Source organism: Pogona vitticeps, chromosome 9, assembly GCF_051106095.1.
Source record: "Pogona vitticeps strain Pit_001003342236 chromosome 9, PviZW2.1, whole genome shotgun sequence".
Classification (NCBI taxonomy): domain Eukaryota; kingdom Metazoa; phylum Chordata; class Lepidosauria; order Squamata; family Agamidae; genus Pogona; species Pogona vitticeps.
This window is the reverse complement of record NC_135791.1, coordinates 2,614,059-2,639,552: the sequence shown is the minus strand read 5'-3', so window position 1 is coordinate 2,639,552 and position 25,494 is coordinate 2,614,059. Positions and strand designations below refer to the sequence as shown.

Here is a 25,494-nt window from a genome sequence, read left to right as displayed (position 1 = left end):
CACGGCCATGGTGTTCACTGAGACATGAAACATCTCTTGGGCTGGCCCTGAAGGAACTGTGGATCAGATGAAGCCATGAAGATTGTGATGATTCCGATTTAGCAGGGCCAGGAAATCTCTGAACTTTGAGTTCAAACTTTGCCAGAGCTATGTAAAGAGCTGCGCTCGGTCCGTTCAGCACCAGGAACAGCTCCTTCGGAGCAGATATATTTGTCTCCCAGAAGGTCTTCCCCAACCTTCCATGTTAAACCCTTTGATTTCCATGTCAGCTGATGGACATCCCCAGGAGATGATCAGGTCACCTGGTCATCTCCTGGAGATCTAGAATCTTTGCCTAAGGCCAGCACAGGGGCCAGGGCAGGGGGTGCTTTAGCACATATGGGGGGTGTTGTTGTTGTTGGTGCCTGACTGTGCTGTAAAGATACAGAGCCCAGGGAAGGAGGGAGAAGGTGGGATGAGAAGCCAGACAAGCGTCAGCGACAAAGGACTGAACAGAGCATGTGCCGTACTGGATTCTTACAGGTAATCCAGGTGCTCCAGTTGTTCCAGGAAAACCTGGAAGGCCCTAAAGAAAGAAACAAGGGAGTCACACCTTGGTAATCACACTGTCTAGACCAAGGAAGGTGGGCCACAAGAAGGAACATAAAGAGGAAGAGTTTCTTGAAGGGAAGGACAATTTTTGATGGCAACCAACAGGACTCCATCATTTCCTGTAGTAAGAGCAAGAGGGAGCACCTTTCCAAATTAACCGCATCTGTTTCCCCCAAAATGGAGGGCTCCCAAACTGTTCCCATTTTTGTCTCTCACCACGAGGTCTTTTGAGACCAGAAGGCTCAGAACGTGCAAAGTGGTTCAGAGTCTGGGTGTCAAACGGCAAACCTCAAGGCACTCTTCCCTTTCTGGATTCTGAACGCAAGGCTCCGTTTATGCTGATAACTCAGGAGGTGGTAAGGCAGTGGTCCCCAACCTTGGGCCTCCAGATGTTCTTGGACTTCAACTCCCAGAAATCCTGGCCATCAGAGGTGGTGGTGAAGGCTTCTGGGAGTTGAAGTCCAAGAACATCTGGAGGCCCAAGGATGGGAACCACTGTGGTAAGGGATAAAGTTTAGTTGTGGTGCACAGGGGGAAAAAATCAACAACAGAGAAGGTGAGCCATGGATTGAAGGATGTACTCACACTTGGTCCAGGTGGGCCTGGGGGGCCTCGTAAGCCTGGGGGTCCCTGTGCAGAAGAAGAAGCCAAGAGAAAAGAAGATGATTGGGAAACCTGGGGTCGAGGACAGCATCCTTGCTATCAGGAGTGTTCAGGTGGTGTTACCTGCTCTCCTCTTTCTCCAGGTAAGCCCGGAACTCCAGGATGGCCAGGACCTCCAGCGCAATCCTCTTCATTGTCACCCTGGAAAGAAACACAGGATGATTTGGCCCTGAAATCCAGCCAATTTTATATATAAGAACAACATTAGGTGGAAGGCATCCTTCAGCCGCTTTTCTCTGGTCAGCTAACTCAGTTATGATCCCAGTGAGAGGTTTTCAACAGGTTTCCCCTCTTTTTTAAACTGTCAGACCTAAACATCTTTTAAGACAAAGTTCTGGTGAAGGAAGAGTTCTCTACTTAGCCTTTTCAGTCGGGCACTCAAGAATCTCCATCACCTGTGAGCATCTACATGAACATCTTTCGAGGATACAGCTAGGAGACAGACTCAGCAGTAAAACTGGTGATCAACAGAGAAAAACGTGGGTTCCTTAGAAATGTGGTGCTGGGGGAGAGCTTTGCAGATGCCCCGGACTGCCAGAAAGATAGACAAGTGGGTCCTAGGATCAAATCAAACCTGAACTCTCTCTGGAGGCAAAAATGCTGAAACTGAGGTTCTCCTAATTTGGGCCCGTCACGAGAAGGCAGGACTCTCTGGAAAAGGCAGCAGGAAAAGAAGGCCTAATACAAGATGGATCAACTCCTTAAAGGAAGCCACCAGCTTGAGTTTGCGAGATCTGAGCAGGGCTGTTGAGGGCCGGACATGTTGGAGGTCCCTCTTTCAGAGGGTTTGCCATATGTTGGAGGCAACTTGACAGCACACAACCACAACAATAGGGAGAAGATTCCAGAGACTTGAGAGGGTGGCAACGGAACATGTGGGACTCATCCTGCTTTGGAGCGGGACTTGGATTTGAATGCCAGGATTTGCAACACAGTAAATGAGAGCGCCTGACAACTAATGTGGGCGCTTTGCGTCACGGAGAACCCGCGGCAGGCTTAATTAGTCAATTTGTTGCAGATGTTTTGAATCGCACGTCTACATGCACTATTGACTGCAGACACAAACGTTCTATATATAGACTCATTCTGAAGGCCAGGCTAGATGGGAAATTAGGAAATCTATTATTGAATCCCCCCCCCCTTTCTTTTGAAATGAGCAAAGGAGGTTGCAAGGGGCCTTTGTTTTTGACCACAATGGCAGAGATGAGGGAAGAAGGCAGTTTAATCCATTCCTGTCACCTGTTCTGTAGCTGCTGCTTGCCACATGAAGGGGAAAAGCCACTGCCCCCTGGATCCTGTCCCCACTCCACTTCTATTGATGCTCTATTTTTCATTTTCAAAATCCCTCGGAAACCCACATGTTCCTCTTCTATGTAGTTCAGTCATGCTTCCTTAGATTTCCTTCATATTTATATAAATAAATCAATAAAACAGACTAAAATATTGTCATATCTAAGTCTGGAGAACTGCGCTGCCTTGGAGCCTTCTTTTTTAAAAATGGATTAACCGCACTTTCTCTCTTTCACTGTATTGTGTGTGGGGTTTTTTTTTACATGAGAAGCAACAGCCAGCATGAGTGCGCAAGGAACACACTGATCCATCTCTTGGCCATTCACCCTTGCCCCTCCCGGAAAAACCTCATTTGTCAGCATCGAGCGCAGTATAATCATCGACTCAAGCGGCCCGCTGAGCTCAAAGACAGATTAAAAACACATATATCTTCCAAATCCTGTAAGGATCTGCAAGGCCTTTGCTGGAATTGAAAGCCAAAGAACCTCGAAGAGGGGAGAAGTTTGAATCAGGGATGAGCTGAAGGCGGAAAGCTTGCGAATCCCATTGGTTCTCAGCTGAAAAAGATCAGACTTAGCCTGTGGTGCTATGTGTGTTTCTATGTGGTGGCCCTCCCAGTTCAGCTTTGGATGATCCCTGACATAGATGCCATGTGCTTTGAGCGGACATTCTTCTCTGGCAGTGAACCAATACAGTATTCATTGACACATCATAGATATTTATTGTCCTTCCATCTTTTCCGTGCTTCTTGGAAGACAGCCAAGGATGTTACTCACCCGCGCTTCTTCTGCTCTGGGGAACTGGGCAAAGCACTGAGGGTGAAAAAGAGACACCAAGAGGTCAATTTCTAGCTGAGAATCTGTGGGACGTTTCGCTAGCAAAACTGCATTGAAAGATGTAGAGGTTTCTGAGACCAGGCAGGCCTGGCCTGTCGTGTTGCAAAAGGTCATAAGGAAGATCTGGGAGGATCTTGGCCCTCACTGCTGCAAGATGGTGAGCCATGCAAAAATCTGATCTTTGTTCAGATATTTGCCTGTTGCCACTCTTATGCACAGCCACGTCCTGAAGGCGTGTGAACTTACCCGGGCACAGTTCTCAATGCCGGGGGCTCCGGGCATCCCTTGGTCTCCTTTCTGTCCTTTCACGCCATCAGGGACTTGGTAGGACTGCAGGAAAGCACAGTCTCCACAGATGTTCTGGCACAAGAAAAGGAAAAATGAGTAGAAGTGGCTGGCTTGCTGGCTTCCCAAGACCGATTTCACCCTTTGTGCAATGAACGATGCACGAGCGATCAGGGATGGATGAGTCCTGTCATCTCTAGGTAGGACATAAGGAGACCATCTTAGATTGGGGGTTACTTTTTTTCTTCTTTTGACAAGCTTTTCAGTAAGACAGAGTATGCCCAAACCAAGCTACACCTACTGTCTTCCTTTCAATGCTTCCTGCTTCCCTTTTTGTCTGCCTTTTTTGGGAGAGCACTACTGGAAATAGCCAGATCTGAGAATAGCCAGATTGAGAAGAGAAGACTCCCTGGAAAAGACCCTGATGTTTGGAAAGTGGGAAGGCAAGAGGAGAAGGGGACGACAGAGGACAAGAGGGCTGGACAGTGTCTGCCTGTTGGACTGTGTCATGGAAGTGACCAACATGACTTTGACCCAACTCCAGGAGGCAGTGGAAGACAGGAGGGCCTGGAGTGCTCTGGTCTGTGGGGTCACGAAGAGTCAGACATGACTTAACGACTAAACAACAACAACTGGAAGCAGTGGCGCTAGCTTTACCTGTTGCCATTTGCTCTGATCAATACTTTGGCATTACCTCTGGAGAAATGCACCACACGTCATGGCTTTAATAAGGCCTTAAGATCTATATTCGAAGACATGATGACCTGCCTCTAAAATACCTTGCATGGGCATCTATCCCAACTTTTCATGAGAGCAATGATTCTCAATCTTGGGTCCCCAGATGTTCTTGGACTAAAGCTCTCAGAAGTCTTCACCATAAGCTGTGTTGGCCAGGACTTCTGGGAGTTCTAGTCCAAGAACATTTGGAAACCCAAGGTAGGAAACCACTGGTTTAGAGAATAACTTTTTTGTGCATTTCACAATCCCACAAATTCCTATTGTAATGTTGAAAAAAACCAACCAACCAATCAACCAACCAACCAGAAAGCCAGCCAGCCAGCCAGCCAGCCAGCCAGCCAGCCAACTACCCAGCCACCCGAACCCCCCCACCCACCCACCCAACCAACCAACCAGCCAACCAGCCAACCAACCAGCCAACCAACCAGCCAACTAACCAGCCAGCCAGTCAGCCAACCTACCAACTAGCCAACCAGCCAACCATCTACAGAGATTCCCTTGGTCTCACCTTGAGGACATCGATGCTCTCAGCTGCCAGTGGGCCCTGCAATGAGGAGGGAGAAAAAGAGAAGGCAATAATGAACTAGAGAAGTCATTTTTCTTCTTTCCTTTAAAGAAAAACAACTACCACAACAAAACAACCACACATATACACACACCCCAAAGTGGAGACATGGGTTTCTAGAGTTTGGAAAAAGCAGTGTGAATAACTAATAGGTTGCCTCCTGCCTCCTGGGAGTGACTTGTTCTCAGAACAACATGGCTTCTAGCTTGGACCCCTTCTGTCCTCTTCCTGGAGGGCACGTGTGCAGGAAGAAGGAAGAGAATCAGAGAACAAATCAGCAAAGGGCGACAGTGTGAAGCACAGGCCTGGGTGAGGGCAAGGAAAGGTGGATATGGCAGTCCTGTACCTACCCAATCTCCTGCCGGCCCAGGCAGTCCTGGCAAACCATTGTGTCCTGGGATGCCCTAAAGGCAAGGAGAAACTTTGAATACATAAGTCCTCCTTGATGGTCATCTTCCGAAGTGATCTGTATGATCTTAAAGGGAATCCAGCTGCCCACAGCTACACTCAGTAGCCACTGGGAGACACCATCTCCCTCATGGTGAGTGCAGTTTAGAGTAGGACCCCCATATCCACAGGATCGGTATCTGTTGATTCACCTAGCCATGGTCTAAAAATATTTAAAATATTTTTTAAAAATCTAGAAATATATATTTCTAAAGATGACGTTACCAAAACTGGCCATTAGATGGAGCCATAAAGCATGCTACGCATAGCGTTGACTAGATAAATTCATTTCCATGATATCATTCTCAAAACAGGCTACTAGAAGAAGCCAGAGACCATACTACGTATAGCATTCACTATTAAAAGGGTGTCCACTATAATCTGTGTTTTTCAGCATTTGGAACCGATGCCCCGTGGATACGGGGGTCCTACTGTACTACACTTCCCAGGGGTGGCTAACACCTCCCCTGCTGGAAGAACAACGCACCAAACTCTGAAGAAAAGAGGGAGCGCTCTTCCCACTTGTTGCTGGTAGAGCAGCAGGTAAGTAAGCAAGGTGGGAGAGGAAAGGGCAGAAACAAGGGGTTGGGGCCTCAACGGAGGGAGATGCAGCATCTCCCGGCCAAAAGAGGTCCATCTTTCCTGCTTTTTTACCATGTTTTCTTCCCAATGATATTTGCCAGGAGTGGCTCTGAGATTAGCCATTCCCAGAAATGACCGGGAGGTGACCAAGGTGCTCCTCATTTGATGGCATATTTTTTTGCCACGACACCTTTGCCAAGGGAGGTGTCCCTCCTGCCCAGTAACTGGTTTCTCTCTCCTCCGTGTGCTTTGGCTCCAGGTGGGTGGGAGGGAGGGAGAGGAGGAGGATCTCTCTGCAGCTGGGATCAGAATCTGGCCCAGAGACCTACATCTCGCGCACTGCATCTGCAACTTCTCTAAAAACCACCGCTTTTGGTCTTGCCGCTTTGGCGCATGTGTGTGTGTTGTTTGTCCGTGTGCTCATTTCTGCCTGTCCACCTTGACCACCCATCTATCTGTGTTGGTTAAAATCTAGGTGGCATTTTAACATGCCAAAGGATCCAAGGACGGAAAGGCATTCTCCTCCTTGGCTTCTACTGGAGAGGTAGTCCAAACCATTCTCTGTTGTTATCATGGGCTTAGGGCTGGAGAGGGGAGGAAGAGTTGGCCTAGATTAGTGGGTCTGTCTGTGTGCAGGGAGCATAGCTATCAACTGTGGCTCCTTGAGGAATCCTGCTGCTCACCAGAGGTAAGATATTATATCACCAATGAACAAAGAATTGTCATTTACATTGGATTATATGAAGCAAAGTGCAACACCAAGATGACCACTGCAGCATGACAACTCCACTGTGTCGCCCCCTCCTTCCTAAAGCCTTTTAGCAGTGACCAGAATCCTATTACTTATGTGTTCTGGTATAAGCCGAATTTAAGTGGGGAATTGCTGCTAGTTAAGAAGACATGAGTTGTATTTCCTGGTGCAATTTCCAGTGGTGAATTGCTGCTAGTTAAGAAAGACATGGGTTGCATTTCCTGGTGTGATTTCCATTGGTGAATTGCTGCTAGTTAAGAAGACATGGGTTGCATTTCCTGGTGCAATTTTCAGTGGTGAATTGCTGCTAGTTAAAATGACATGGGTTGCATTTCCTGGTGCAATTTTCAGTGGTGAATTGCTGCCAGTTGTCAGTGGTGAATTGCTGCCAGTTAAAATGACATCCGGATTCTGGCCAGAGATTTTCATTTCTGCAAGGATGCAGCTGGAAAGGAGGTTCCTAAGAAGAATGCTCTGGTCACTATGTAAAGTTTGAGCACTCAGATCCAAGACTAAAAGGAGATCTGCCTGCCTGAACCCAGCTACTATTTACACTTTGCTTTGGGTGAACAACAGAATGAGAGGTGTGGGATCAGAATGTGGAGGTTGCAAGCTCAGCACCTGTTCTGGATTAAAGGGGACAGCTACAGCTGTGAAGTGTCCCTGGAACCTCCAAAGTCCAGAGAGGATATTGATTAGAGATGGGGACAAGCCACCAAACCGTTGGTTCATGCTCCTTCCACTTACCTGCCTCCCAGGGGCTCCTGGAGGTCCCGGAGGTCCTGGAGCACCTGGTGGTCCCTGCAACACCGCAAAGAAAGGAAAAAGGAGGAAAAGTTGTTAAGAGACCCGTGGGGTGGGGTGAGCCCATGGGGTTGGGGGGCACCAGAGATAAGGTTGCCGCACACAGGGAGCAAGCATGCACATTCAACACACACACACACCTGAGGGCCCGGCTGAGGCTGCAGGGAGGTCCCGATCCACAGTCCTGGGGCACCCTGCGGGTCCAAAAGGGGAGAGGGTTTAGCACAGGCCAAGCAGGACGCATGTATGTTTTAGCCTCTGGAGCAGCAAAGGTGGCCAGCGCTTGAGCGGAGAGGATTGGGGTGGGGGGCATGGGCTGCTTGAGCCATCATCCAGCCTGGCAGCGAGGGCCCAGCACCTTGAGGGCGGAAAGAGGGTGCCCAGCCGCGCTTACCGGCAGGCCGACGAAGCCGGAGTCCACACGAGAGCCAGGCTGGCAAGTGCATTCGCCAGAATCCCCCTGAGGAGTCAAAGAGAGGAGCAAAGCGTAAGTGGCTGGAGCATCAGGAGCTCCTGAAGAAGTGAGATGCAGGAGTGTCATGGCACTACTGGAGGGATCCTCTTCAGAGAAGGTTCCAGAGCCTCCCCAAAGAGCAGAGAGATGCAGAGATCTTGGACGGTCCTTGGCTATCAAGGGAAAGCATGGAAGAATCACCTTCTCCAGATGGCACCAAAGGATGGGGCAGGGCCACCTCCCAGCCCAAGGGACCACGCAGCATAAAGGGGTGAAGTATGAGCAGCCCTGATTTATGGTGACCCTTTCTTGGGGTTTCTAGGTACAGATGACTCCGAAGTGGTTTCCCATGTCCTTCTTCTGGAGGTAGCTGTGGGACTGCAGCTTGCCCGAGGCTCCCCCCCCCCCAGGGCTGGTTCTTCTCCCAGGAGACCCAATGGGGTATCAAACTCCCAAATGCTAACTCCACAGACAGATCTCTAACTCACTGAACTATTTAAGTTGGGTCAATGGCTGCAGAGCTAGACGTTGGGAATTCAATTAAGGCTCGCTCTCTCCATGACCACTGGCTGGCTGGATAGCCCAGTGGGCTAGGCATCTGGCTGCAGAGGTTGGGAGTTTGATTCCCCACTCTGCCTCTTGGGAGAAGAGCCTTGGGCAAGCTGCACAGTCACAGGGCTACCTCCAGAATAAGGAAATGAGAAGCCACTTCTGAGGGCTCTCTATGTAGACAACCTTGAAAAGGGTCACCATAACCCAGAATTGACTCAATGGCACACGATGATCATTATCTCCATGACAACAGCACTTCTCTGAAGAATCCCAGGATTTTTCAGGTTCCAACCCCACTGCAGTTCCTCCCCAACTGTGAACTTCAAACCCAGAACAGAAGAACCAGGAAGACTCCATCCTGGGACCAGCAAGACAAGTATCTAATTTGGAAGAGGAATTCCGTCTCACCTTCTCACCTCTGGCTCCCTTTTCACCCTGGAGAAAAGAGAAGGGAAGAGAAAGCCAAGTCAGTTACATGTGAAACACACGGTGGGCCAAAACAACTCTATAGAAGACAAGGTGATTGTGAAGGATAGTTTTGGCCCTGAGCACAATCCAGGTAGGAAGCCCAGCAGGGCTGACCCACAGAGCTCCATGTCCTCCTCCTCTCATTCCCATCTCCTTGTCTTCCGACATCCCACTCCTGCCGGAATCCTGCAGGATGCACTACTCTGGGCAGTTTACAATCAACTAAAACAGCACATATAAGTAAAAAAGAAACATAAAATAAAGTAAAGTAAAATTAAATTAAATTGCATACTGGTGGAAATCGCTTTCTGGAGTCGTGTGTGTGTGTGTGTGTGTGAAATGAAAACATGAGGATATTGCAATAACAGAGGGAGAGGGAGACTCAGAGGGTAGCCTCATCCATTTTACAGTGGCCAGGTTTGAATCAATCAATCAATCAATCAATCAATCAATCAATCAATCAATCAATCAATCAATCAATCAATCAATCTATCTATCTATCTATCTATCTATCTATCTATCTATCTATCTATCTATCTATCTATCTATCTATCTCTATGTGTCCATCCATCTGTCCGTCCGTCCGTCCGTCCATCCATCCATCCCTTAGGAATTCCAAAAGGATTCCCTAAGGTAGCATGTGCCTTGAGAAAGAAAGGGTTTCCTACTCCTGCTGTTTATAGGGAACTACAGTTGTTCTGAATGTTCATTCATTCATTCATTCATTCATTCATTCATTCATTCATTCATTCATTCATTCATCCAAGCTTTCCTGGAGCTCTCCAAGGTGCTGATCCCTCTCCTAAAACAAAGGAGAGGGAGTTCAGCATCTAATATTATAGATGAATAGTTCTTTGGACTCAACATTGCACCAGCACCTGGATAGCGGGAACACAATTCAGCACCCCGGACAGCTCTTGTCGTGAGAATGCTAAGCCCAGAATAGATTCACCTGACTCTTGAGACTGGGCTCACCAGCCACTGCTGGCTGTATCATTCAGACAGCTTGAGTCACATTCTGGAATCAATTAAAAAAAAAAAAACACTCGGCCACAAAACAGCCCTATGAGGACAGCGTATGCAATGAGCCCTAGCTTTCAACAGTCAAAGGCCTTGCCTTGAGAGTGGGAGATGCTCTTAGTTAATGCTTTTATGTCGGCTGCTCATCATATCTGAGGTTGCTAAACAAGAAACATGCCCCCAAATCCGATTGGTCTTTTGGCACCATGTGGTGGCCTTCGAGATGCTGCTTGTCACTATCCCTGTGCTCTACACCTTTCCAAGTCCCTCTCAAATCCAGGAAGAAACACAGTCTCTGTTTCCAAATCAGAAAGCAGGTCCCGATCCATACGATGATCTCTCTAACCTTCATCGCTCTTGTCATAGCCTTTCCTCTGAGGTGGAAACAACAGGCTCACACATCCTTGGGGGGGGTGTCGAAACCTTATCTGGTGCTCCACAATTTTGGGGATTCCCCACTTCAGAAGGTGCTAAAATAGGTCATAGGGTCAGTTAAGCATTCACTTGTTTGCCAAGATGGGTCGAGGGTGTGTTGTACCCAACAAGAGCCAAAATCCTACTGCGTAGTTGCGCCAGCAGAAGGGCAGCGACAGAATTCACGGTCGCGTCTTGTCCTTGCAATTTACACAGCTACACTTACGCTGGCGTAGAACCCCAATAGGATCCTGATCACAGTTTTTATTGAGGAAATGGCTATTCAAGGTGTTCTCTGGCACTGCTATTTTCTCTCCTGCCCTGAGGATTCCAATACCAGGGTTTCTGTATACAATGGGATTGTCAACCTTGGTTCCCCCCCCCCCCGGTGTTTTGCAGGTACAATCAGGTGAATGCATAGGATCCTGTCAGTTTCCAAATACTGTACTACTTGCTTTGAAGCAATCTGAGTTGCCTACCTTTACGCCACTGGAACCAGGAGTTCCTGGGGGACCCTGCTTCCCTTCCGGGCCCTAAGGAAGATGATGAAGATGGTACAGGGATTAGAAAACAGGCCAAAGTCAATAGTGAGGCCCTAAAGGTCCCGGAGCCAAAAAATAATGGCCATGGTTAAAATGAGGATACTGCACTTACCGTTGGACCAGGGATGCTGGCCCCCGGGGCCCCGGGAGCGCCTGTTGCACCTTTAACTCCTGAGGAGCCCTACACAGAAAAGATAGTTCTTGGTTACACCCATGCTGAGAAGATGCTGGAGCTACACTTGAGCCCATTGAACATGGATATTTCAGCTCCAGACTTCATCCTGATTCGAGGCCATCCAATCTCTCTGCAGGGGTGGGGTCAATTTTCTCAGCTGGTTTCACTTTTGCAATCATTGGTGTGACACGCTGGCGGGGCTCATTCACAAAAGCCGCTCTGCAGGGTTTTGCCAAAGGAACCCCTAATCATCCTTGCACGTCTCCTCTGTATTTTTATCTGCACTCATGCATCACACGGTCTCCTTTAAAAGGAAAGAAGCCAGTACGGAACTGAACAACGTGCGGTGTTATCACAAATGCAACTCATCCATTAAAGAGGAGAACCTGGGTCAAGTAACCTTCCGTTGTTCTGTCTCAATGATATTCAGAAACCTTCTACCGACATAAAGACACTTATCCGTAGCCTCCAATGGGTGTGTTTCAATTTTGGGAACCGCTTGCCATTTATTTATTTAACAGTGTTTATTTCTCTTTTGGAATAGAAGATATTTATGGGCTGCCCTACAAGAGAGTCCTCAGAGGGGCTGACGACTAGGAAATAAACCAATTTAAAGCGCAATAACCATAAAAGCGGCAATAAAAGTATAATACGGCCTAAAAGCACAGGCCTCTGAGAGTATTAATAGCTTAATGCTAAGACACATTAAATGGTGCTTGTGGGGGGGGGGGAAGGTGTTTGCATGTTGTTGGAATAGCACCAAAAGCGGGTATTAGACAACTCATGCGGATATTCCACACCAGCGCACCACTGGAAATAAATAGCTTGATATTAGGCAGAATCCCATTCCTGATTTATGGCTGCATAAAGAAAACTGCTTCAAGTTCTGGCAGCAAACTGCGCTCTTCCACAAGTTGCTGATTCTGTTCCTAGGGGTCCGCTCCATCTCCAGCCCAGGAATGCAACCCACGGTCCTTCCATGATGAGCCGCTTGTAGCTGAGACTTCAGCCATCTCCCTTACACAGGCGTAAATCAGCAACAGGATTCTGGCCATCGTTCATGGGAGAAGGTGGTCACCTTAACCTTGGAACGGCAGAACTGGAAGGGACCCTCTAGATCATCCCCTCTCAAAGAGGCCTGGGGGGTTGGAATCGAACTCCCAACCTTCGGCTCCACAGCCAGAGACCTCAGCCACTGAGCTATCCAGCAGTTCTGCATGTATTAATCATCGCGAGCCCCAAAAGGTGAGCAAAGACTAAGAGCCAGCAGAGAGCATCATGCCATCCCTGCTTAGGTGATTCCAGCTGAGGGGCCGGGCATTGCATACCAAGATTTCAGAGTCTCAGGTGTGACTCTGAAGCCAACCAACCCCATCCTAATAACGTATGATTTTTATTTTGAAAACAGTGGGGTGCCTAATTATCTCTCCTGCTTACTTAGCATGCAGCTTACTGCAGCTTAATGCGGTGGCGTAGGGATTTTTCTGACTTCATAAATGCTTTGATTTGTTCGGAGTCACTCAGCTGCGTATTTCTGACAAAATAACGGCAAAGGCAGGTTTAAGAGCGGCTTGGCATTTATGTCATATTGATGTTTCTCAAAAAACTGGGCACAGGTTACCGAAGGGTGAGAAATACTGTCCTAAACAGGTGTTCTCCAGAATTTATGGGGCATTTGGGGGCAGAAAGCATGGGCCATGAAGCATCTTTAACAAAGCTAGTAGCTTCCAGACTCCTCCAGCACTGCCAAACTACCGCAATAACCTGTCATGTGAGCTGGAATGACGTTAGTGTTCAAGACACATGACTGAGCCAGCATTTCATGTCAGAGGCCAGAAACAGATGCTAGAAATACCCAGTAATGGGAGCTGAGTCTGCATTAACATTACAGGCAGGTCACCATGGCAGTCTTTTCATGCTTGTGAAATCATATTTCAAAGAAATCTCTAACTTAAATCCGTTAAAAACCCACCACCAAACAAAAGCAAGCCGATCTGCATATGCTCCTGGAGGTGAGAGAAGCTCATGCTGGAAAACTCAGATGCTTTCATTAGTTAAGGATTTCCCATTTCTAATCATGGGCTGTCTATAATGTCTGTCTCTGGCTTGAAAAAGTCAGATTTACCAAGGAAGAAATGTGTTTATGCCCTGAAGATCCATCACAAAGGAAGCTAATTTGCAAATTGCAAGGGTCAAGAAATGCTCCTATTATAGCAAAGACAATTAGCTCTCCAGGATTTTCCTCTCCTGGAGATGGCTTATCGGAAGTGTATAGTTGTGATTATGGTGAAAAGGAATATGGAACCGTTGCTATTGGTATGGACCGGTGGTTCTGTCATCACTGAGAATTGATGGCATTATGTAAAGTGTATGGGAGGAAAATGCTTTGCTACTCAAATTCACTTGGGAGTAAACTACTGGTGTTAGAAATGACACAAGTGAATGTAGGGAAAAAGAGAGTCCACCTTATTCTGCATTTATCAAATACAATCCACTGGAAACCAGTATTAGTATCTTGTGGAAGGCTGAATTTGAATTAAATCTCATTAACTTTTGAAATTTTGAACTGCAGAGCTGGAAGGGACCCTCTCTGGATCATCTAGTCCAGCCCCTGCCAAGGAGGCCCAGTGGGGGAATCGAACTCCCAACTTCTGGCTCCATAAGCATCTGCCTAAGCCACTGAGCTATCCAACCACACATGGAGGACTTTCAGTTAACTCCACAATTTAAACTAAACACCTCCCTGTAGGAGGTGAGATGCGTTCCCCAGGACCTCACTCCCACAATCCTTATGTGAATACTTACTTTGGCACCTCGCTCTCCAGGATTTCCGGAGGGGCCACGTGGTCCTGGTGGTCCCTGTGGAGGTGAAAGAGAGGATCATAGCACCAGCAAAAAAAAAGGAGACACACACAAGAAACCCAGGTTCTGGAAAAATGTGTCCCTTTGGGTGGCCATCAATGACTTACCACACGGTCTTTCTAAAGAAAAACATTCTAATACGTTCAATTCAGTGTGTCATCATGTTGGCCTTAATCCACAGCTCTGACAACATCAAAATAAAATTATTTGATTCTTCACAAATCAAATACTGGCTTCTTTCAAACCTCAGCACAAGCAAATGTCAGACAAGAGAAAGGATCGATCTGTTTGGATCGACAGCAGCCCATGGCGTGAATTCTGCAAGGAGCAGCCTGGGAAGGGCAGAAGGGTCCCTGATACTAGCAGAAGGACAACTGAAGGACGCAACAAATATCCTGCAAGAAGACCACAAATGTCTCAGCTGAGGATTCTTCCCTCTGCAATTGTCTTGAAGCCTTGCCATGTTAATAGTTTGTCTGATAAAGCATTCTTATCACTGCACGAGAGTGCAGTGATGTCATTGTGCAGCACAGCTCATCCACATCCTACAAGGCAATTCTAAAAAGAGGGTCGCCCAACGCCTAAAAACTGATCACTTTGAAACTGAAGTTTGGATCAGCACCGAATCTGGCACGGAGGTAGAAGACAATCTGCCCTTGCTTTGTGCCAGATTTGGAGAAGTTTGGGCAAAGCGTTTTTATCAATTTTCAAAATGTTTATGATGACTTCAAAAGCCAGAATTCTACTGAGGTTTGGAACACTGGATGTAATTCCTGTACATTTCACTGGGTGGAACAGATCCTCCGTGATAAAGTTTGTTTCAGATTCTGGGAATCTCTGGATCAAATATTCTTTGTGGCTCTACTCTCTCCTGGGTGCTTCTGGAAATTCACTGGTTCCTACCCTACCACTAGGAGACGAGGAGGGCAGATAGTATCTCTGGGTTCTGTGTTTGGTTTTTGAGACCTTTATAAAATGATGGAAGGCACATAAACAGGCAGCAACAACATGGAAGCTGCCCTCCAGGATCTGAGGGTCAACCATGGGACCTATTAGGGTGACTGGATCTTAGCATGTTCTCTGTGACCCTTATCGCTGGCATCAGCCCTCGTTTCAGCTCAATTGAGTTCTGGGTCCTGCTTTCCCCTCTGGTGAGTGTTAAAGAGAATAAGAATGGTTACGAAGAGCAAGTTCACTGGAAACACAACAGCCAGAATCCTGTTGATGTTCACCTAAAGTTTCTTTAACTTACTTAATTGTATCTAACTGATTTTATTATTTATTTATGAGATTTCTACACCGCTAGACTTGGCGAAAGCCGCTACTCTGGCCGGTTTACACAAGAGACACAAACATTTCAGAAGACTAGCACCCACCAACCTACCACAACAAATAGAATCAAAACGTAACTAAATCAAAAATCGGCAAACCGTACGGTGACATGTAACATAGTGCATAGAGTACAGGCCATGAATTAACCGCAGAGGAGTCTGGTGTTAAAAGCCTCTCCATAAAGCTCTGCTTTCACCAGTTTCCTGAAAATCTGGAGGGTGGGGGCCTGGTATGTCATAAAGCAGCATCTTGGATCTAGTACAGAAACTAACAGGGAGGTGTTAGTTTGTGTGGCATTGCCCCTCGTTGTACAACCAGCACCTCATCAATTAGCCACATCAAGAGCAGCAGATTTGATGCAAGCACCAGAGGGATTTCAGCCGATCAGTGCAAAGAACCAACCGAAAAGCAACTCCGTGCCACATAAATGGGGTAGAAATGTATATTCAACACAAGTCTTCTTACTCATACACATAATCACAACCGTATAACAATGTTATGTTCCTGAAGATACAGAAAATGAAGGTAACATAACACAAAACAAAGCTTTCAGGGAGAGTACAGACCACAAAAGAAGCATTACATAAAGGGTCTGATGATTTTAATTAAAAGCGATGTTCTGTTTCCAAAGCAGTTGGAAATAAATTCTCCCCGCCATATTCTCAGTTTGGCATTTTTGCCATTAGACTTTTGATTTACCAGCCCGCCATTTACCGACCTCGGCTTTGTGCCTGCGTCCTTGAGAAAGAGTTTGGAAGAGAACTTTGCTGGAAATTCATCCCCATAGCTATTGTGATAAAGCTCCAATTTCCATAACATAAAATTGTTATATTCTCAACGTGATGTGTACTTGCAACAAGATTTGTGTTCCGGACATGATTCCGTCATGTTTATGTTGCAGGTAGCTTCTTTGCTTCTCTGCAACTGTTGTGTTTAAAATTGATTCTTTTCTCCCCTCCTTTTTTTTGTTCAGATAAGCCATCTTTTTCTCTAAAGTAGAACTATGTTTGTCCTGCAACACTGCACCTCCCAGGAATCTATAGATTTCTAGATTTAGACTAGGCTCTAGGTTACAAATCCTCACTTCATCATCATTATCAGAATTGCAGAGCTGGAAGAGACCCTCCTGATCATTCATGCCACCCCCCCCCCCAGTAAGGATTCAAACTCCTAACCTTTGGCTCTGTAGCCAGATAGGGCAAAAATCTGAAGGTGGCCAAGTGTGGGTAGGAGGGTGGAGGAAGCAAGACTGCAGGTACTTACAGGATTACCAGGTGGCCCTTTTTCTCCTGATTCTCCCTGAAAAGGAAGAGAGAAAGAATGGAATCTTATCCTAATTGCCCTGCAGAGTAGGAGGAACCATGAATGTCCAGGAAAAAGGGGGAAGATACTCACTTTTGGGCCTTGGATTCCTCTCCCAGGGGGACCGGGCTCCCCCTAGAAAGATGCAAGAGGCAGGTTAGTGGGACTATTACAGCCCTAAAGCCAGCCCATTCAGGAAGACCAGAAATGCAGACATGTGGATTGGTCTCGATCAACAAATTAAGAGCAGGTGTTTTGTAAAGCTAATGGCTCTTGTCTTTCCAAGAGGAAACCATGCTCAGATTTCTCTCCCAGCTGCTCTGAGGATTGCAGCTAAGATTGGAGTGGAAAGGGAGACTAGAGGAGAGTGGCAGGTGATCCCATAGTCCCTGCTGCTTGGAAAACTCTAGGGCATTGATCCTGCTGGTCCTGGCTTCCAGATACTCCTGCTCATTAATAGCTTGATTCAGGCTTTCCTCTTCCCTTCTCAGGGATTTGATGTGTCCTGCATCTCCAAACTTGCATTTCTGGCCATTGCCAGGACCAACGTCTTAGTCCATTCCCATTCAAACCTGCTCTTCACCATCCCACTCGCTCTGCATTGGCATTGTTTGCCATGGAACAGAGGAGAGGATGTTGTGCTGTTGTGCAACAACGGCAACAGGAGTGTTGTCCCTTCCTCCAGACTGGATGAAAGTTTAAACTGGTCACTGGAGGAAAGCTGCAGTGTGGGAGAGAGTGGTTTTGATGCCAGCAGGTAGCAAAGCCATGTTGGGTCTTACTATTAAGCTTAAAGGAGCTTTCCAAGGTATGGAGCCCATTTGGAGCCCAGGATTCAGAATCTTAGATAGCTCCTGTCAAGTTCGAACTAAAAGCCAGAGCGGATTCACTGGCCTACTACCACTGGAAGTTTCGTCCCATCTCTCCAAATTGACAAGACAGTGCTGAACCCCACTGATCAACACTGCTCCTTACTTACTTGTAGCCCCTTCAAGCCAGGGGGGCCCTGAATTCCAGGAAGCCCGGGTTTTCCCTGGAAGTAGCAATGAAAAAAGCAAAAGAATTAGAACAAATAATTTAGATTTCACCCCCTGGAGAGGCCAGTTGGAAAAGTCTGATGTCCACTCAATGGCCTCTTGGACAAAATTTAAGGAGTGTTATTTTTCCTTCCCTCCATCAGTTGACAACATATTTTCAGTTTATGCATAGATATGAGTCAGAAAGTCGAAGACCGCCCTGGGGGAGCTTAAAAACCAGTGCTTGCATGGATTTTTAAAAAGCATCTTGAATCAGACTTTAAAAGAAAAAGGGCAAAAGGAAATTTGGAACATAGGTTTTTCAACACGGGCTCTTGTAAAGTCACATTCCAGCTACCATCATGAATGATTGAAAGAAATCAGTATTCTGTATCACAGTTATAAAATAGGGTGCCAGGAGAAATGGGAAATATGCAACTTGTATACATATTTGAATAAATATTGCTGGTTTTCATCTTTGATTCTGTTTCTCTTAGTGGTGAGAAGGAATGATGCCCAGCGGAGGGCTATTTAAATTATCATGCCATTCAGCACTGAAAAATGAACCCAACTTCTGTCTGCATTCCAGGATATGATTTTAGGATGCATTAGCAGAAGTAGAATCTCCAAATCCTGTAAGGTCCTAGTTCAAGACTGGTTAGGCCTCATCTTGAGTCCTGAGTCCAGTTCTGGACTCCACAATTGAAGATGGATGCAGACAAACTTGAGCAAGTTCAGTGGAGGGCAACAAGGAGGAGCAGGGGACTGGAAATTAAGCCCTAGGAGGAGGAGAGACAGAAAGAACCGGGCATGTTTAGCCTCGAGAATAGAAGACTGAGAGGAGATTGGATAGCCCTTTTCAAACACTTGAAAGGCTGTCATAAAGAGGAAGGGCAGGATCTGTTCTCCATCATCCCAGAATACAGGACAGGTAACAATGGGCTCAGAGCTATAGGAAACTGAATATTTTGGTTGAAAAGGAGGAAAAACTTCTCAATGGTTAGAGCAATACAACAACAGAAACCATGATCTCAGGAAGTGGTACATGCTCCAATGCTGGAGGCATTGAAGAGAAAAAAGGACAATCATCTGTCAGATCTGCTTTGATTTGCATTCCTACATTGGACTCAATGGCCTTAAATGCCCCTTCCAATTCTGTCGTCCTGCAATTCTATGATTCTATGAGAAATTGTCCGTACATTTCCAATCCTCCTTTCACACCTATAAGTGCAAGGGGGAAAAACACTCTCCCTTTTTCTTATAAAATATACACACAGATTTTCAGGAAGGTGATGCTTAAATGCCAACAACGAATTCTGTATCTGTTCTGTGCTTTCATTAAGTAGGGGAGATATGCACAGAGAGAATAAAGTATGTGTGTTTCTTGATTTGAACAAGTGTGTGTGTGTGTGTGTGTGTGTGTTCAGGCTGAAGAGCTGTGTTTGATCACTGTGAGAACAAAACCCTACAATGGTTATTGTCAAGCTACCTCACAAATCAGTAGTTAGATTCACAATCTTAATAAGGGCAGAACATGACGTCCTTTGCCTCTCTGATGAAAACAGTCAAGACAGATTTTCTTTTTCTACTGAAGGAACGGCAAGTTGTTTTATTTTATTATTTTTTTTAAAAAAAGAAAGATAATTATTTGACATTCTGAGGCTTAAGAGAATTGATCACCTTTATTCAAAGGAGATCCTTTATGGAGGTGTTGCGATATGTAAATCAAATCAGTTAATTAAAAGGAGTAAAAACCAGGCAGTTAACACCGTATCATCAAGTAAAATTGATTGGCAGAAAGTTATTGGCAGATGAAAGCAAGTGCTTCTTTTCAACGATGCATAATGAACTTACAAGGTTGTTACTGCAGACTTCAATGAGGACTCCTGCTATCTTGAATGATTAGACAAACTCACAGAAAAGAAAGCACCCATCAGCATAGAATCATTGAGTAACCACAGAACCGTAGAATAAATGAGTCCGAAGGGGGCCTCGAAGGCCATCAAGCCCAACCCTCTGCTCAAGGCAGGAACCCAAATCAAAGCAGATCTGACAGACGGTGGTCCAATTTTCTCTTGAATACCTCCAGCGCTGGAACGTTCACCACCTCCCGAGGTCATGGGTTTCATTGTCATACAGATGGTTGGGAAATTCAGCTTTTGATGTCCACTGCACCATGAAAGTCACTGGGTTAGGTTGAGAGAAGAAAACCCTTTCTGGTTTGGGAATTTCATTAGACCAGCTTTCCCTACAGGTTGTAGATCGCCATTTTGAAATGGAAAGCGACTTACAGGTTTGCCGGCTTGTCCCACGCCAGGAGGTCCACGGTCTCCCTTGAGGCCAGGTTTTCCTGGAATTCCAACTGCACCGGAAAGATCTCCAGGGAAGGGAGGGCAGGAATCACATGCCTCACCCTAAAAGCCAAAGTTATAGAGATGGTTTAAAACGGTGGTCCCCAACCTTGGGCCTCCAGATATTCTTGGACTACAACTCCCAGAAGTCTTCACCACCACCTCTGCTGGCCAGAATTTCTGGGAGTTGAAGTCCAAGAACATCTGGAGGCCCAAGGTTGAAGACCACTGGTTTAAAAGACAAAGACAGGTGCTGGCAAAGAGAGAAAACAATATCAGATTCCACAGATGCACCCAGACCCTGATGACTTACTGTACAACAATTTTCTGTTAGTCCAGAGATAATTTTATTTATTTTATTCATTTATTTATTTCATTTATATGCCACCCACTCTACCCAAAGGTCTCTAGGTGGCTTACAGCAATTAAAATACAATTAAAATACAATAAAAAAGATAAAAAAATTAAAATACAATTAAAATAAATACTCTAAAAATTGCCATCAGGACCCACAGTTGATATTATTTCAATTAAAAGCCTTCTGGAACAGGAAGGCTTTGACCTGGTGCCAAAATGTCATCAAATGTCATTTGATTAAAATCAAAGGCCTTTACAAATAGCCACTGGCTGTACAAACCAGGATGGGAAATGATCCTGTGTAAACGAACCTGAAGCCACTGTTTAGAATTAGGGTTGTGGCAATTCTGAGCCACTAAAATATTACTAAAACATGAGCTTCTGAGTTCTGCAGGTTCTCTGTTGGGTTAGAAGAGAGGTGAGAGACTGGACACCAACAGACCTAAGCTGTTTTTTCAGGTTTCCTGTTCTGCATCTTAGAACCTTATTTTCAACTAGGGAATTCCACAGCTTCAGCACCCTGAGTTTGATGCTCGGTGAGGACCTTTCACACAGATGCACAAAGATTAAGACATATACGGACACACACAGAAGAGGAACACACCAGCGACCCAAAACAGTAGACAGTGCGGTTGGCACTGTCCGATTTTAAGAACAAGTGGGAAGGAGATTAAGAAGATGCTACCATCTTGATGTGGCTTTATCACACACACAAAAAGTAGGTCTCACCTTTTCACCTTTGGGCCCCACTGGACCTCTGACTCCAGGCTCTCCAGCAAGACCGGGCACACCTGCTCTACCTGGAGTTCCGGGATCACCTGGGTTTCCTGCATCACCCTAGAGAAGACAGAGGAAAAGTTTTGAAGAGAGATGGAGGCTGCTCTGAGCAGCCTCTTCTCTTTCTGCTGGAATTCCCTTGGACTTCTTTTGAGGAATCACCAGTATGTGTTGCAAGACTGGGCAAAGGATAGACCGGGATATCTTAGTTAGATCTCTGAGTCATTTGTGCTGGCTTAGCAAAGGCTTTAGCTCCCAAGCATTTTTGCAAAAGGTGGCTTGGATCAGTCCCTCTCTCCCAGCCTAACACTCCTCATGAGCTTGTCCAAACTCTGAGGAGTTTGCATAGACTGGGAGAGGAAGAATCCCACATGAGCTTACTGGATGAAAGTCGAGGTCCATGTGGGTTCATTTGTACAGTTGTAACTCAGTGATAGAACCCATGTTTCATGTGCAAAATGATAGCAGGGGCTTCATTATCTTCCTGGTGAACCTTGAATCGTGTGAGATTGATACAGTATATAGAAGGAGAAGATGGAGAGCAGGAGATGAACATCTGGGTTTTAGCAATCAATAGTTCCCTGTGGAGTCCTCCTCTTTTATATTTCCTTCCACCCAGGGAGAAGCGACTGGAAAGAATATATACAACTTTGGACCAAGAGGGTTTGTGCACTTCCTTCTCGAAAGACGACTAGACAGGTCCACACATGTCCATTTTTGCACCTTCTTAATTTTGACACTTGAAGGCCAAGCCCCAGATGCCCTGCCCTAGCTATGACTCCGAGAGTAGCCAAAAGCAAACATCGCTGTATTCGCGAAGGCTTTCACGGCTGGGATCTAATGGTTGTGGTGGGTTTTTCGGGCTCTTTGGCCGTGCTCTGAAGGATGTTCTTCGTGACATTTCGCCAGTCTCTGTGCTAGAGCTACTCTTGTCCTCTGACGATGCCCATGGCCACAGAGACTGGCGAAACGTCAGGAAGAACAACCTTCAGAACACGGCCAAAGAGCCCGAAAAACCCACCACAACCAAGGACGTCGCTCCTGATCTTGTGGAGATGATGGAATTTCAACAGGAACAGCTACTTCTTGCTTAAAATCTTCCCTTCTAGAGGAAGAGGCAAAAGCGCTGTCTTCTATCTGGCCACCACACTCTTGTTTACAACCCTGGAGAGCCACTGTTAATAAGTAAAGTTGCTTTTCATGGCACCCCATAGATAACGTAGCCGCCTGGGTAATTATAATGGACGTTGACCACATAGAGGTATTAGGCATTCTGAGTTGACGATGCTGAGATGGTGTCTAGCCTTGTTGTCTTCCAACCAAACTTTAATTTCACACACACACACCCCGACTGTATTAATTATATTTAATTTTTTGGGGGGGGAGAATTCCAACAAAGCATCGAGAATTCAAGGACAACGTTGCCAGGCAACCCCAAGGCTGTCAGGCCTCAGAATGCGGTTGCTAGGGAAAATGGGAGTAGCTCCCTCTAGTGGTGGTTGCTAGGCAGGATTTCCCCCTCCCATCGGTGGTCATTACGGGAATAATGGTCATTGGGCCTTAGCTGAAGAAGGTAATGGATGCTCACAGCTTTTCTCCTTCTGGGAGAAGACATCTGTCGCATCCGACCTCCCACTAATAAAACCGTCAACTGCTCTGAGATTTTCCACATTTGCATGAGAAAGAAACACTCAGGGCTTTTTTTTTAAAAATTAAGTCAGCAACACATTTGCTAAAAACAAAATTAAAAAACCCCAAACACTTTATGTGTGCCCCCCTCCCCAAATCTTTATCCAAATGCACCTTTTACATGCAAAACATGAGGTTTGGACACAAAAACCATTATACTTTTGTGCCTAAACCTCGTATATTGCATTAAAAAATGCCCGTTTTGGTTGTGCAATTTGTCCCCCACAGGAAAAAAAAACCCCAAAAGTTTTGTTTTGTGAAAAAGCGAACGGTTTTGTTTTGTGAAATATTTTGTGGAAAATATTCCAAAATGCAAAAAAAAAGTGGGAGAAAATACTTGCCAAGCAGCTGGAAGAGCATTTCAAAATGTTCTTCTTACCCTCAAGAATGAAATAAGCCAAGATTTACATATGGCAGAGGGTTCTCGTGGCGATGTAAGAGTATAAAACGATGCCATACTTATCGCATTGCGTTTGTCTTCAATGTCGAAAATGGAGAGATGGATCCCATTATCGCAATGGTTCCCAACCTTGGGTCTCCAGATGTTCTTGGACTTCAATTCCCAGAAATCCTGGCCAGCAGAGGTGGTGGTGAAGGCTTCTGGGAGTTGTAGTCCAAGAACATCTGGGGACCCAAGGATGGGAACCCCTGCACTATTGGTTACTAGATTTTTAGAATTCCTCCTTGTCAAGACTAGCAAGATAACTTAATAAAGGTTTCCGGACCTTCCCTTCAATGGTCTGTACTCAAAACTCTTGCCACCATGAAATATGACTCATCTTCTTTTCTCTTTTACTATCTGGGTTACTAAAGAAGTCTGTACTTTAAAACCAAACAATAATGAAGTTATTCCCTAATTATATGAGCACAGCCAAATAGGCTTTATTAAATACATAACTTATTATGGAGTTAATGTACTGGATGGCATTATGTATAGTGTTTTAAAACCTACACTTATAGCCACTACTGAATATGCTGCTGGAGTTTTTAATTAATTGACTGCATTAAAGGAACGGCCCATCTCTCTAACCAACCTTTATCCAATTAGCCTATTGGTCGTTTGTTTTTCCAATTATATAGCATCAAAATAATGAGGATGTCTTTGCTTGCCAGCACAGAAATATTTTAAGGGTGGATTACCAACGCCTGCTGCCGCATTAGTACCGGAGACCTTGAAAGGGTTGAATTTAACAATTAAACCCAGCCTCCGCCCCAACATCACCCCTGATAATGTGTCTCATAGGCAACTGAAGCCATTTCTTACCTTCTGTCCTTTCATTCCAGATTCGCCAGCTTCCCCCTGGAAACAAAAAGCAAATCAAATGAAATAATAATAATAAAAAAAACCCTTTGTATTTAATCTGGCAGACCAGCTTGGCCATCCCCTGCCAAAAAGCACCACCACAGATGGGTTGCATCAGTTTTTCTTTGGAAACTGTCCCACGTTAGGGGAGGCTGGAAACCATCGTTCAAAAAGAAATGTTGTGGACGTGTCACTGTTCGGACTACAGCTCCCATAATTCTCCAGCTGGGGCCTTCTGAGAGTTGCATTTAAAGAGTTAATGGCTGAAATCCATTATGCACGTACTCAAAAGGAGTAAGCCTTAAGAGGCAAACTGCTGTAAGTTGAGAAATCTCTGGCATGCAACAGATTATGCCTATGGAGAATTCTTAATGTCAACCAATTTATTTGCAAAGTGTTACGTCTTTTGCTTAGCTGCAACAGGATTTCAGCCATAGTCATCAAGCCATGATCACACTTACAGGGTAGCCATATAATTCACATTTCCATCAGACAGTCAGAACCTGTCTCCCTGCCCTAAAAAGGTTTTTCTCCTTAGCCTATGGGGACCCCGTTCTCTCAAGTTCTCCTGCTTTGTCATTTGTCCTCTCTGCTTACACACTACAAAATAACACTCACCGGTTTTCCTGTAAGCCCAACGCCTGGAGCGCCTGGTTCCCCTTTTTCTCCTGGAGGGCCCGGCACAGCAATAATGGGTTTCTCACCTTCCAGAAAGGCAGAAGAACACTCTGTGCAAGGTTCGCCCTACAAGGGACAGAAACATGAATCGGGACGTAAGATAACCCAACAAAGAAGTGCAGAATAAGGCTGGACCCAAATTCTCCTCTGATTTGGCCCGGGGGGGCCCTTTAAGGGTTTGGGAAATATTCCCATTTGATCAAGAGTTATTTGTGCTCTGCCTGATTCTGTGCCCTGTATCCAAAATGATTCATAAATTTTCAGAGTCAATGCATTGGAGAACTGAAATGTCTCCAATGGAAATCTGAGGATGGGGCTATAACAAAGCATTGTTATTAATGAAATCTGGAGATATACAGATACTAAAGAGGACAGTAAACAGTTAGCTTTGGTAGGTTTTGCTCCAAATTTACTTTTAATTTTTTAAAAGAGAGGTTAAAGGGATTCATGCCCTGCCTGATAGGATTTAAGCTCTGGATCCAAACCAAATTGTCCGTTGGCTGGGGTTTTGCTCTGGATCTGAACCTGGCTGTTCTGCTTTGATACAAATTGGTCCTAATCAGGCCAATCTGAGTAGAAATTTGGGACGCGTACAAGTCCATTATGCAGCCCCAAGTGAGGGGAGCCACAGGTGCACAAGACGCACGGCT

General features: G+C 45.8%; 1 protein-coding gene across 8 annotated transcripts in view; it reads right to left on the bottom strand.

The window, feature by feature from the left end:
* The window catches only part of COL16A1 (collagen type XVI alpha 1 chain), a 117,531-nt gene that overhangs the window by 28,000 nt on the left and 64,037 nt on the right, over positions 1-25,494 (bottom strand). For 4 of the 8 annotated variants that reach the window (XM_072980063.2, XM_072980062.2, XM_072980064.2 and 1 more), the window contains 21 exons: positions 24,785-24,910; positions 24,128-24,163; positions 21,127-21,234; positions 19,981-20,103; positions 17,653-17,706; positions 16,767-16,808; positions 16,635-16,670; positions 13,983-14,036; positions 11,115-11,183; positions 10,940-10,993; positions 8,967-8,993; positions 7,947-8,012; positions 7,693-7,746; positions 7,496-7,549; positions 5,319-5,372; positions 4,912-4,947; positions 3,627-3,740; positions 3,321-3,356; positions 1,318-1,395; positions 1,177-1,221; positions 521-565 (listed from right to left, as the gene is read on the bottom strand). In XM_072980063.2, coding sequence (XP_072836164.2) covers positions 521-565; positions 1,177-1,221; positions 1,318-1,395; positions 3,321-3,356; positions 3,627-3,740; positions 4,912-4,947; positions 5,319-5,372; positions 7,496-7,549; positions 7,693-7,746; positions 7,947-8,012; positions 8,967-8,993; positions 10,940-10,993; positions 11,115-11,183; positions 13,983-14,036; positions 16,635-16,670; positions 16,767-16,808; positions 17,653-17,706; positions 19,981-20,103; positions 21,127-21,234; positions 24,128-24,163; positions 24,785-24,910 — 1,311 coding nt within the window. The remainder of the gene's footprint in view (positions 1-520; positions 566-1,176; positions 1,222-1,317; positions 1,396-3,320; positions 3,357-3,626; positions 3,741-4,911; positions 4,948-5,318; positions 5,373-7,495; positions 7,550-7,692; positions 7,747-7,946; positions 8,013-8,966; positions 8,994-10,939; positions 10,994-11,114; positions 11,184-13,982; positions 14,037-16,634; positions 16,671-16,766; positions 16,809-17,652; positions 17,707-19,980; positions 20,104-21,126; positions 21,235-24,127; positions 24,164-24,784; positions 24,911-25,494) is intronic. The other 4 variants (XM_072980066.2, XM_072980067.2, XM_078380061.1 and 1 more) reach the window with 4 other exon arrangements.